The 12,741-nt window shown below is 41.2% G+C and overlaps 2 protein-coding genes across 3 annotated transcripts in view; one reads left to right on the top strand and one right to left on the bottom strand.

Annotated features, from left to right (window-relative positions):
• The window catches only part of PGM5 (phosphoglucomutase 5), a 90,894-nt gene extending 88,508 nt beyond the window's left edge, over positions 1-2,386 (top strand). For both annotated transcript variants that reach the window (XM_040539904.1, XM_040539903.1), the window contains one exon: positions 880-2,386. In XM_040539904.1, coding sequence (XP_040395838.1) covers positions 880-969 — 90 coding nt within the window. In that variant the 3' untranslated portion in view covers positions 970-2,386. The remainder of the gene's footprint in view (positions 1-879) is intronic.
• Positions 2,387-7,410: 5,024 nt separating this feature from the next.
• On the bottom strand, positions 7,411-9,719 carry TMEM252 (transmembrane protein 252). Its single transcript, XM_040539902.1, has 2 exons — positions 9,334-9,719; positions 7,411-8,231 (listed from the first exon to the last, which is right to left on the bottom strand). Exons 1-2 carry the CDS (start codon positions 9,681-9,683, stop codon positions 7,976-7,978), a joined length of 606 nt encoding a protein of 201 aa, XP_040395836.1. The 5' UTR covers positions 9,684-9,719; the 3' UTR covers positions 7,411-7,975.
• Between the last annotated feature and the right edge of the window lie 3,022 nt (positions 9,720-12,741).

Raw genomic sequence — 12,741 nt, 5'->3', positions numbered from 1 at the left:
ATTTGTCTCCCTGCTCTACCATTTAACCGTCTGACCATTTACATCAATAAAGCAAATCATACTATCAGAAACTGTTAGGTGAGAAACTGATTTAAATAATTAATTATATTAAGCTTGTAAAAAGATATCTGTTAAGCTCTTCAGAGTCACAGATTTGATTTGATTTTTAAACCTGACAGGTTTAAAGACAGAATGTAGTTTATTTGAGATAGGGGAAAAATAATTTTTGAGGGTCAGAAAATTAAAATCCTAGTTCAGCAATAAAATATATAATTCTCTTAAAATATGTTTTTGTACAAAACTCAGCTCTGCCAGTTTAACTTTCTGTATCATATAATTAACTGAGAGAAGATTTAGTTGTCATTTGAAAAATCGTATTTTACTTGATTTTCGTATTGTACTATCACAGCTGTTATCTGCACTTACCCATATGGGCGGTTTCATACATAAAACCATTTAGTAAGGTCAGTAGCCTGAAACTTGAGAGTTCATGCTGCTTCTGTGGCCTTTATCCTGTTTAATACATCACTCGTCAGAACAGAAATAATTCTACATATGTTATTTCTGAACTGTTTTGTACAGCAGATTTCAGAAGAGCTCCACAATTCCTGTTACACTGAGACATTGCAATTTTGGTGTGTTTACTGGTTTCTCTTTTATGTGCATCTTAGGTATTTATAATGTAAAACTTCACAAAATGACATGATATTGTGGTGTATCAAGTACAACAACACAGTGTAAATGCATAAGGTTTTTTGTTATAATTGCATTTAATAATTGACTATTATATAATGCTACAGTAAAGAGGGGAATAGATAAATATAAGCTGTCTCTTGATATTTCTGCTCTATGTAATCCATTGCATTTCTTCCTCTTCAGGCTGTGCTGAGTCCTCTTATAGCAATCGCACTGAAAATATCTCAGATTCATGAGAGAACAGGGCGAAAGGGACCCACTGTCATCACCTGAAGCCACAGAGGATTGTTAAACCAGGGCCAAAGGAGGAACAGCAAGGAAGAGACGGGACCTTGCTGAAACATTTTAGCTGTTTGTGCCTTGTATGATTTTAAAACTTTTTGTGGGGATAGAGGGAGGTGGGAAGAAAAATTCAATATGATATTGTGCATATTCAGTTGCATCAATCTCCAAAGACAGTCGTGTATTGACTTCTTTGTTTTACCTGCAATATCTTTATTTCAGATAGCAATATAACCACAGAAAAGGCCTTAACTCTCAAATGTTGCCAGCAATGTTACAGAAAAGGCAAACTGCTTATTTTTGAATGCTATTATAAAGGTTGGGGGAATTTCAGTTAAGGAGAGAGGAGGAGAGGTTGCAAAACACAGACATGTTTGGTGAATATTGTTTGTGATTCTTATCTTATTGTTGGTTTATGGAGACATACAAAGCAAGTCTGGGGCTTAAAGCTTTATACTAAACTTTGCAAAGGGTGTGTTTCGTAACCTGACACCACTTCTCCTCACCAGTCTCTCCCATTGCTCACAAATACACGCTGGCAGCAGTGTTGTGTACGCACTTGCACATGCTCCTAAAGAAAGGGTCATCCTATATTTTTTTTACCCCTGCTTTTAAAGCATATCAGTGTGACCTGTGCCTTTACATCTTCCTGAATTTTGAGACTCTTTTTTTACCTCCAGAGGGAGGCATTTGTGCTATAGAAGCTGATTGTGTCCTTCCAGCAATATGTTGGGTGTGGAATCTTGGCTGTCTTTTGCAGTATTCCTCATGTCAGCAGATGATATTAGTACTTACTGTGTTTGAAAGTTGCAAGTTCAGCAGTTTTTCATGAAGAAGTTATTATGGAAGTTTTTTAAGTCTTTGGAGCAGTGACGTTCTGCTTACCACAAAGTGGCAAGTCAGTTGTGTAGTGAAGAGGAACTGAAAACAAACACTAATGAATTAAATAGAAGTAACTTGTTTGATACACCAGCTGGACTCAGCTTTTGTTAGATTCTATGTTACAGTAGATTATGAAATAAAAAGTTGGGGAGTGCAAAGAGAGAAGATATGACCTGGCATAAATCTGAGAAGGACATTGGGGATACAGACATCAGCATTTTTCTGCTTGTGAAGTGATATGGCGGTTCTAGCTACAGTACTGTGCTCTGAATAAGAACACAAACACTTTATGCATGTGACTTGTTTGAAAGCTTTGCTTCCTTGGGAACAGTGTGGTCACTTGTATCATTTGTCAAGGTGGCTTTGTGCAACTTGCCTCTTTGCAGTGCGTTCCAATTCATTGTGGTTGTCAAATTTTAGTGCAATTTATATAACGTTGCAGCAAAGGAAATTGTTTTGATTTCTTTCAACACTTCTGTCAAAAAAATTCTATAACACTGAGTACACAATAAAGAGGTATGCTGTATTTCTGTCTTCATATGCAATTGTTAACAAGACACACTGCACTTTCAAGCATCCTAATAAAACTGTCTTTAATACAAATACACTATCTACTTAATTGACTCTAAACAGATGAGGCACTCATGTTTTCACAAAGCATCTCACCTTACTATTAAGCGTTCCTGTAAGCCAAAAGAAATTGTAAGGCTTCAGTTCTTTTCTACAGACGTTTTTTTTGGGGAAGACCATGGCGTTCTCACATACTTTGGACATATTTTGAATGTAAGAATCATCATCTTTAGAGAAGAATTGTTTAACTATTCTTTCAGTTTTCCTATAAATCAAACTCCTCTAGGTGCAGGCTAGTGAGTTCCTAACTGTAATGTATTACAGGTGGTCAAGCATAGACTTACTCCAGATAATGACACAAATTCAAATTACTTTGCTGCATGGATGGATATTTTGACAGGGACAGTCCAAGAACTTCTAAAATCTCTTACATGTTCTCTGAAAATGTAATCATTTTTGATCACATGGTGATCTGATCATACTCATGCTTTTATCAGAAAGTTACCGGAGCACTAGCTGCAGTAGATGGCAGTCTGCTTTCATGAAGGCAGCCTTTGTAAACAAAGGGTATGTTTCAAAAGTTCTGTACTGACTGTTCAGAAACAATAGTTTTGCCTCAGTACTGAAATGGAGAAAAAGACTGTGCGTGACTTGGAATAACTGTCAAACAAAACCAGCCTAACCCCAAATCCACTCACCGTCCCTTTTTAATGATGAATGGCAATGTTGATAAAATGTAACAAATTGCTTTTCTGGGCAAGAAGATGCATAGACCTTTGTAAGACTGAAGTACAGTGTATATCTTTAAATATAATGTCGTTGGGGAAGGACTGTAGCCATTATCTCAAGGTGTGCTGTGTTTGCTCAGGTCTTTTACTTATTCATGTAAGAGATGAATAGTTGGATGTTTATATGAGGGAAAGGAGCATCATACATGTGCTTACACAAAGATGCAAGGCTCCTAAAACAGCATATAAATCTAGCAGAGAGAAAACTATTATTAATAATATCTGGCTTATCACAGTGTCTGAGGTTTTTGATGGAGACCTAGATCCCTCTGCTGCTATTATTGAATTAGCAGTTTTATTAGGTCTGGAAATTGCAAGGTTCCCACGTTGTTTGATTGTGATTGTGCTAGCATTGACATGTACATTAATTCTGTCTTCAAAAACACGATTTTTTCTGTACCCGTTGATAGAAAGATATACTGGCAACACAATGGAGAAAAGGGAGGTGTTCACAGACACCAGTGAGAAAAACTATTTCAAGTTATATTAGCAGAAGGGCTAACCAAGATGGGGCTTGGGTGGGTCCCATGAATAAAGAAAGAGGCAGCAGGTAGAGGAGAGGACTAGGAAAGCACAGATTGCTGGATTCCACTGAAAACAGAGAGAAATGATAAAAAATGCTAATAGCACGACAATGGGTTTGAGAGATGGAAAGAGAGAGAAAGGAAATAGATACAAGGGAGCATAATTTAAGAATGATATAATAATATGCAATATTAAAGAAAATTGTCTGTAATCTCATCTATTTATTGACAGTGGATTGTAGTAATTACTGTCATGATCTAAGATAAATAGTCTTCACTGGGGGGAAATAAAGCCAACTTTGGAACAGTATAAAATGGTGACTGACATAACTTTATCAGTTTACAAATCACAATAGCTAAGACTGAATTACTGAAAACAATAGGAGACTGTAGTGCACATGTGACTGGAAGCAACAAATTGTTTTGAGCAGTCTCAAGGGAGGAGCATGGTTATAGCTTTTTACTGTACAGACTACTAGCATCTGCTCTTCAGCATCATGTGGTTTGAGCTAAGTCATAAAATACAAGCAAATTTACCACCTAGCACAGCTGAATGGTTATTGCATTTTCCCTTGGGAGCGGTGGCCTCCTGTCAAAGAGTTAGTGGCAGGATGAAAAGCACTTTGTGTTCAGAGACAACTTGGATGGCAGCAGTGCTCACTAGAATCACAGAACTGTTGAGGGTGGAAGGGTCTATCCAGTCCATCAGGACTAGGATCAACTAGTCCACCCCTTGGCTCAGTGCAGGGCCAGGAAGAGCAGATTGCCCAGAGCTGTGTCCAGTCTGGCGTGGACTGTCTCCAAAGAAGGAGACACCACAGCCTCTCTGGGTGACCTGTTCAAGTGTTTGACCACTGCCACAAAAAAAACAGGCCAACAGAAACTTTCTTGACTGTTGTGATAGAGTTCTGTGTGTTTTAATTTGTGACTATTGCTTCATGCTGTCACCGGTCACCACTCAGAAGAGCTCCATTTTCTTCTTTGTCTCCTATCAGGTACTTATAAAAATTGACAAGATCCCCCTAAACTTTCTCCAGGCTGAACACTCCCAGCTCCCTCAGCCTCTCCTCATAAGACAAATGCTCCAATCCCTTAATGATATTTGTGGCCTTTTTGCTGGATGTACTCCGGTACGCCCATGTCTCTATCGCACTGGGGAGTCCATCTGGACCTAGTGCTCCAGGATGTCTCATCAGTGCTGAGCAGAGTGGAAGATCACCACCCTTGACCTGCTGGTGATGCTTTTCCTAATGCTGCTCAGAGTGCCATTGGTCATCCTTGCTATGAGGGTGAATTACTGATGAGTGGTCAACTTGTTGTCCATCATGACCCACAGGTACTTGTCTGTAAAGCTGCTTTGCAGTCCACTGGCCTCAGTGTGTATTGGTGCCAGGGATCATTCTTCCCTAAAGGCAGGACTTTGAATTTCCCTTCACGGAAGTTCATGAGATTCCTGTCAGCCCAGTTCTCCAGCCTGTCCCTTTTTGAAGGCAGGAGTGACCTTTGATCACTTCCAGTCCTCAGGAACCTCTCCCAGCCACCACAACCTTCCAAAAGATAACAAAGACTGGCCTTGTAAAGGCATGGCCCAGCTTCTTCAGCTCAGTACACACATCCCATCTCATCCCATGGATGTGTGTGTGTCTGTTTTGTTTAAGTGCTCCTTAACCTGATCTTGCTCCACCCAGGGTAAGTCCTCCTTGCTCCAGGCTTTCCCTCTTGTCTTGGAGGGCCTGTGGTTCCTGAAGGCCAGTCTTACCAGTGAAGAAAGGCAAAGGAGTCACTGAGTACCTCGGCCTTTTCTTTGTCACCAACTGTAGTTGTAGAAACGTTTCTTGTCCTTTTTGTTCCTCACCAGATTCAACACCTTGTAGGCTTTGACCTTCCTAATCCCACCCCTGCATGATCAGACAGCATCTCTTATTCCTTGTGGGTTACCTGTCCCTGCCTCCACCTCTTATGCACTTCCTTTTTGTGTCTGAGTTTTGTCAGGATGTAAGCTGAATGTAGTACTGACTGTATCAAGGTCACTTGACACATGACATCCTCACTCCAGATGTTTTGGAAATAATGTGCAGTGCTCTGGCTTTTACTGTGCTGTGCAGCTTCTCAGTAACTTAGGAAAATCTCTACATAATGATAGAATCTTTTGTCTGTTTTTATCTTTCTCAGAGACTTTTTAAAAATATCTGATTTTTTTAACACGTTCCTCTTCCTCCACTTGCCTTGCATGGATTTTCCTTTCCCTGCAGTTTCTCCACATTATTTTGTCCTTACATCAACTGAAGGTTTAAAGGTCCTTCCTATAACAGATTAAGTTCTTTGGAAGAAAAAATTCCTCACTTCTCTGGACTTAACCATTATCACCACCAACAATATGCTTTGCATTTCTAGTGTAAATGCAAACTTAATGTTAAACTTTTTCTCTTGTGGCATATGGGCATCTGGAAGCTCTTCTGATTAGCTGCTTTTGCAACCAGAAGCAAGGCTCCAGTTATAGTCACTGTTGAAGGTCCAAATGGGTGAACCTCCATAACATTTTCTTGTTATTTGGAATTACAGACTACAGTGGACTGGATGCAAACTTTTGTCTGTGATTTTGCGGAAGGAAGGAACCATGTTACAGAGGAAGGATGAGTCCAAGCCTGTCCTCTTTCCGGTACTCTTTCCCTAACCATGGGGCCACTTGTATCAGAAACAGGATACAGGACCCACCTTTTAGTTCTCACAGCTCTTGAATAAGTAGCAGCGGAAGCAACTGTGTTTAAAGACAGCTCGAAGAATGAGCCTGAGCAGGTCTTCCTGCCACAGTTGTCCATTCCCTTTGAGGAGCTGTGGGCATAAAGAGGGTTGTCCTTTAGCAGTTAGGATGTGTACTAAAGTTTCCTACTGTATGCTTTTCTTGAATCATGAACATCTTGTATCATGTAAGTAAATACATGACATGGTATTGGTTTTAAATACAAAATTTATTAATGAAATCCATAGTAAAATACCTGCTATTATTACCCCAAAATAAAACAAGTAGCTTCAAAGACATATATTACAAAAATATTCAATTACTGTAAATGTTAAAAATTCCAGACAAAAGCTCATGAATTAATAGGTTTTGCAAGTCAGATAATGTTAAAAGAACACAAATGAGGATTTACAGCCAAAAATCCTTGTAAGGCAGAAGACATTTTAAGATTGATAGCAGCACAAAGCTCCATGACTAGCATCCACCTAGCAGCATAGAAAATTACTCCTATTGCCTGTGACATTGACTTTTCTAAGATACAGTACGTCAGTTCCTATCTCAATAGTACCTCTGTTGTATGAGAGGCAGAAAAGCAATAAGACGTTTTATGAAAATGAAAGTAGCTAGTTGGGCTTTTCATTTATGGCCATTTCAAAAAACAAAATATTAAGCAGTGGTATCTTTTTTTTTCTGTTGAGTATGATTCTCACAGTATATCCTTTGATTCTGTAAGAATGGCAGTCTTGCAGGCATATTTCTGTATCCGGCTGAAAATCTCAGACACCAGCGAAGCCCATTGTGCCTTTTGGGTAGAATAGATTTGGTATCAAGCTTTAAAACTGCACTATTATTATAGTTCCAATTAAACCGATAGATGATTTCTGATTGACCTTGACAGCGACTGACTCTGGCTCTCAGACCCATTTAGTGTTACATTTTTCCCCGAAGAATCTGCAATTTCACACAGCATTTAGAGGCACAGACCATCAGAGCAGCAAACCCTCACGCCTGGGGGGAGGGATGGGGTCTGTCCTTGATGCACCAGGGGAGCAGCAATCCCCAGTGGGTGCTTCCCTCAGGCTGTGCAGTAACAATGAAGCACATCTCCTCTGATATGCACCTTACCTCCTGGTTTTCTGAATGCTGTGGACAGCTCGTTTGCTCTCTTGTAAGCATTGTGGCAGCTCCGAGCCCTGCAGGCTGAATGGCCACACAGAGCATGGTGCTAGGGTGTCTGTTCCCAGCTGAACGAGCACGGTGACCACAATGGGAGGTACCTCCTCGCTCAGCAAACCCCTGCAGGATGGAGACCCTCCTGCTGCTTTGAAACACAGAGCAACTTTTTACATACACCCTTCCAACTTCACCCAAACACCAGGACAGTCAGTGCTTTTCTGGGGCGGCCTTGTGGTGCAGCGTCAGGCAGCACCGACACACACCTCTGTCCATGTCTCCCCTACTCTCTTGGAGGTCCCTTGGCAGCCTCCATGCTGTCAGCAAACATCTTGAGTGGGTGCACCAGTATTTGGCTCCCCCCCTGGGCTCGAGTCCTGGCCAGCAGCTAATTCATAGGGTGGGGGCTGCTCTCCCTCGGTATTTTCGCCGCCGGGCTCCGTGCTGCGCTTGCTGTACAGCGGCGGGGGGATGTCAATGACTTCTTGCTCCTTCAGTGTGGAGACTGCTGGCAATGGGAAGGTCTGCTTTTCAGGATCTGTGCTGTCCTCGTAGGATGGCGGGTAGAAGTCTGGCCTGAAAACACAGCAAGCCAACATGAAGCATGTGGAGGTGAAACATGATTTGTCTCACGGAGCTTGGTGATGTCTGCTGTGTTTCCAGAGTTTAGCTGAGGCTTAAGCTGAAAGTGGAAACCTAAGCAGGGCTGGGTCAGTGCAATATGTAAGTACAAAAGAGCCAGCATAGCTGGGGTCATTACCTGTGTCTGTCTCCAAAATCTTTTATTAAAACACAAAATTCAGAGAAACAAGAGCCTTCACCATGGGAGTTCCCACCCCTGGCATACAGACTCTTATACATGTAAGTATTTCAGCAAGTGCCAGAGAAAAGCTTGATTTGGAAAAAAAAAAAAAGAGTGGTCATTGTCTGAAGTACGTTAAATTAGTAACTTATTTATTATTACAATAATCATTGTTTTCCACACTTTTAAAATACGCATTGCATGTTCCTGCTTATCTCACCAAAATGTGCTAAATGTTATACCTGGAGTGCTTTCAGAGCACCCATTGCCAGTGTTTCTGATAGCATTTCCTCAACGGTCTGGGGAAAGTAATCTGTATGCAGTGACCCTGTTAAAAACTTTGTCAGGCCTTGCACCAATCAGTTTAAGAAACTCTCCCTCTCAGAGCACCAGACCGCTCAGAAATAACAGGGACAATTATGCAAGAAAACGTTGGCTAGGGCCATATGGGAAGCTGCAGCTCGTTACACACACCATTGAGCAATGTGGCTAGAACAAGCGCTATGAGAACACAGCCTGCAGCAGCACATCCTGAGCTGTCTGGTGGGGTGAAACTAGAGAGGTTCCCCTGGGATCGCCACTGATGTCAGCGCAGTTGCACCTGCTCTCCCCATGAATGGATTTGCACCATTCTGCGCAACCTGTCCTGTTTTCAAGAATAAGCCTTACATTATGCACCGGTGTGTATTACACAGATTGATGTCTGTTCTAAAAAAAAAAAAAAAAAAAAAAAAGTAAAATTTCCCTCCATCGCAATATACTAAGATGGATTTTTTTTTTTGATGAAAACCTTGTATTGCTTTTTTCTTCTCAGAGTACATTTAAAAAACAGCATCTCTCCCCCCCATTCATTGGTACCAGTACTGTAACACATACCTGTCTATGGTGCTGACACGGAGCTCTCTAAGGCTGAGATTTCTCATGAAGATGCTGCTGAAGCCCCTATATTTCATGGCTTCATGGACTGTGCTCCAGAAAATGCCAGCCACAAGGAGCAAGAGCCCCACAGCTAACAGGAAATAAACAACCAGCTTGTTGTTCCCGCATCTGCACACAGAGGAACTGGTGTAAATGCAAAGGACTCCCAGACAAATGATGGAGAAACTGAGCAAAAGCACAGAAACACGAATGAAGCAAAAAACAAACTTCTTCATCTTTCCACACAGACACAGCACTGAGCTCCCGTGTGTTGTTTGTTTGCTGTCTGTCTCAGATCTGCTTCTCATCTTCACGCATCAGTGTTTTATATAATGCATGATCAATTGGCCTTTGGACAATTACAAGAAGCAGACAATTTTAAGATACTCATTAACTCTTCAAGATAGTCATAATCTCTTTTGAGATTAATTTGTTATCAGAAACCTACTAACAGGAAAGAAACAGAAACTTCCTGCACCAGTTCTTTGCCACTGTTATCTCTGGAGCGCTTACTGGACTGCTGCGTTCATTACATGCTACAATTTGCAGTGGTTTATACACTTTGCTGGTTCATGAAGGACAACCTCCATATCTGTCCATCCTAATAAAAAAGAAAGCAACAGAAAACACTGCTCATAACTTCACCTTAAAAGTTTGATGGGAAAACATACTTCTTTCATAATCATGCATTTTCATATCTCAGTGGGTTTTGATCTTATTCTGTCTTTGACAGATTATTCAACTGCCTGGATATTTTTATCAGTCCTTTGAATAAAGGATAGATTTCTAGCTTGCAACATGATATCATCAATGAATTTATCATATAAAATGAAAACAAAAATGAAAACTATATAATGTAAAAAAAAATGACAGGCATACAGAAAATCTCATACGTTGTATGCAACTTAAATCATGATTCCTTTTTTTTTTTTTTTTTTTGCTATTCTCTTCTTTCTTCCAGCAATTTTCATTGACTTTCCAACTGATTTTCAAAAGGTTCAGTTCTTAAACCTATGCAGAAACACCTGGACTTATTTTCTGATTATAATTAAACATCTAAAATTCAAAGAGATGCTTACTGATATATATATACACATATATGTATATGTGTGTATAAATATACATATGTGTATATACATATATATGTATATTTATACACACATATACATATATGTGTGTGTATATATACATATATATATCAGAAATGCCAACACAGATTTTAGGCCTAAATACTTCTACCTCCAATGCAAAAATTATTTTTTGGAATTAGCCAAATCCATGGATTCTCCCCTGGAGAGTATACTCATTAATTTTTGACAGGAGGTAGCAAACATCATAATCAGAACTTCACTTGTCTATTAATTCTACCTTATTTGTAACATTATCAATTATATTTTTAAATATTTTCATCAGTGGAGAAATTACTCCAACCATGCCCAGCTGTGTAGTAAAATCTCCATTGCAGACAGTGAGCAAATCAGAGCAGGGGACCGTTCCAAAACATGGTCTCAGACTCAAATCTTTATGGTATTACTGACTTTAATGCAAGAGCTGCTGCATGATAATCCATGCAGTGGGTTATGTATGGGTGATGACAAATGACAACAAGAATTTTGGCAGGACAAGAAAGGCTCCAGCTCCTGCTGCTGGCGAGACTGCCCGTAGCTCTGGTGGGGGAGCTCTTCACAGCCTCTTCCAGGGGAGACTCAAGACGCCTGTCTTCCACTGGCCAGGAGGAGACCGGCCACTGAGGACATTTCTGTCCATCCAGGAGTCCTGGAAGTACCCGGTCATCTTTGTCTCACCATGGCACGCAGCCTCACTCTACCTCTCATAAAAGCTCTATGGTATCTCGTGGCATTTCGTGTCTGCTCTACTAGCGCTGCAATTTTCTACCCCAGCTTTGTCCAAATGTCATTTACAACAAACCACAAGGAACAGCAGCTGGTGCAAAGCTGCCATGCATTCTGATAAGGTGCAATTAATTCAAGCTCCAACTACCATCAGTGCTTATTTAGTTTTCAGAGGGTCTGTGAAGACTTTTTAGCTTGAGGGTCTATCGAAAGGTCAACACCAAGAACAAACCCTGTAAAAACATCATCACTAGACAGGATTTTTCTGAGGTGGGCCACTCTTAAATCACAATAAAAATGAAAAGTCACTCGGGGCAGCCTTCCTTTCAGAGCACCGCTGTGCCAAAGCTGAAATAATCCCATCCTCTGGGCAGCCTGCTGCAGCCACCTGCACAGCACCAGAGAAGAGCAGTGTGGCCTCAAGAGCCGATAAGGGCACGAGCAAGTGCCAACAAAACCTGCGGCTGATATGATAAACCAGGCGAAGCAAGCCAAGTGCTTCCCGCTCTCCAGTGCCTTCTCACAAGTTCTTCTGGCCATATTCTGTCGCCCATCGATTTTTTATGATCTGGATGTCCAAAACTCACGTTTGCATGTAGTTTCCCGAAACTCATGGTCACACATAGTTTCTTGTATTGTGTTTTCTCTGTTTAATTATGCTGACAAGGAAATCATTTCCCCAGTGATTTATTAGGCTAATAATACTCTTTTGAATCTCTTGTGTGAGGACATCACAGACTAATATCTCAGGATCAGCTTATACAGTAGCAATTCACAGACGTGCCCAAATGCACCAAATCTCCAGAGTGCCTTGGATGCACAAAACTGTTGTACAGTTCCACCTAGGTATCTTGAGCCTCTGATCTCTATCTGTACAATGTCAAATCTTTCCTTCTTATATTTTCATATAATGCAACTCGGGAATCAGATATTGTTTATCTGCTTACCTCTCTGGCTTGGGCTATCTTGCAGGAAACCTTCTGGTATTTTGGGAAATGCATTGTCTTGCCTGCTCATGGATGAATAGAAATGATAACTGCTCAGTAAAGCTCCCTCTCTGATGTCTGTGCTTTGTTCATTGCCACTGCTGCAGGTTTCTAGTCATTCCTTTCAGCTGGAGAAGTGGTTAGCAGATTTTGGATAGCAATAGCAACCTGATTCTCAGTGCTGCATGCTTGGCATGTCCCTGAAAGGTCGAACCGAGATCCTGTTGCCTCTCCAGGTATGCACTTGTCCTCACCCAGCTGTCCCGGATTGAAGCCTGTGTCACCGTGCTGGTCAGGAGCTCTGATCCTGCTACAAAACCGCCAGCTTGCTCCAGCCTCCACCTGCCCTTAGCGATCCGCACCCACCACGGCTAAAATCCCCGCCTCTGGGTGTAGAAGCTGCATCTTTTCGTATCCCTTATCTTATTCTGTCCTTTTCCTATCTTATCCTAAGTTCCTGGGAACACTGTAAGGACAGAGATCCACCCTCCAGCTCACAGCAAGGCCCTTCATCATGCTGGGGCAGC

The sequence above is a fragment of the Cygnus olor genome, chromosome Z, assembly GCF_009769625.2.
Source record: "Cygnus olor isolate bCygOlo1 chromosome Z, bCygOlo1.pri.v2, whole genome shotgun sequence".
NCBI lineage: Eukaryota > Metazoa > Chordata > Aves > Anseriformes > Anatidae > Cygnus > Cygnus olor.
The sequence above is the reverse complement of the archived record's forward strand: the minus strand, read 5'-3'. Positions and strand labels throughout refer to the sequence as shown.

What these genes read in the sequence shown, in the direction of transcription:
- TMEM252 (XM_040539902.1), bottom strand. Translation starts at nt 9,683, where the DNA reads ATGAGAAGCAGATCTGAGACAGACAGCAAACAAACAACACACGGGAGC. An exon ending in CGTGTCAGCACCATAGACAG is followed by an intron (nt 8,232 to 9,333) that starts GTATGTGTTACA and finishes CTGTGTTTTCAG; the next exon opens with GCCAGACTTCTACCCGCCAT.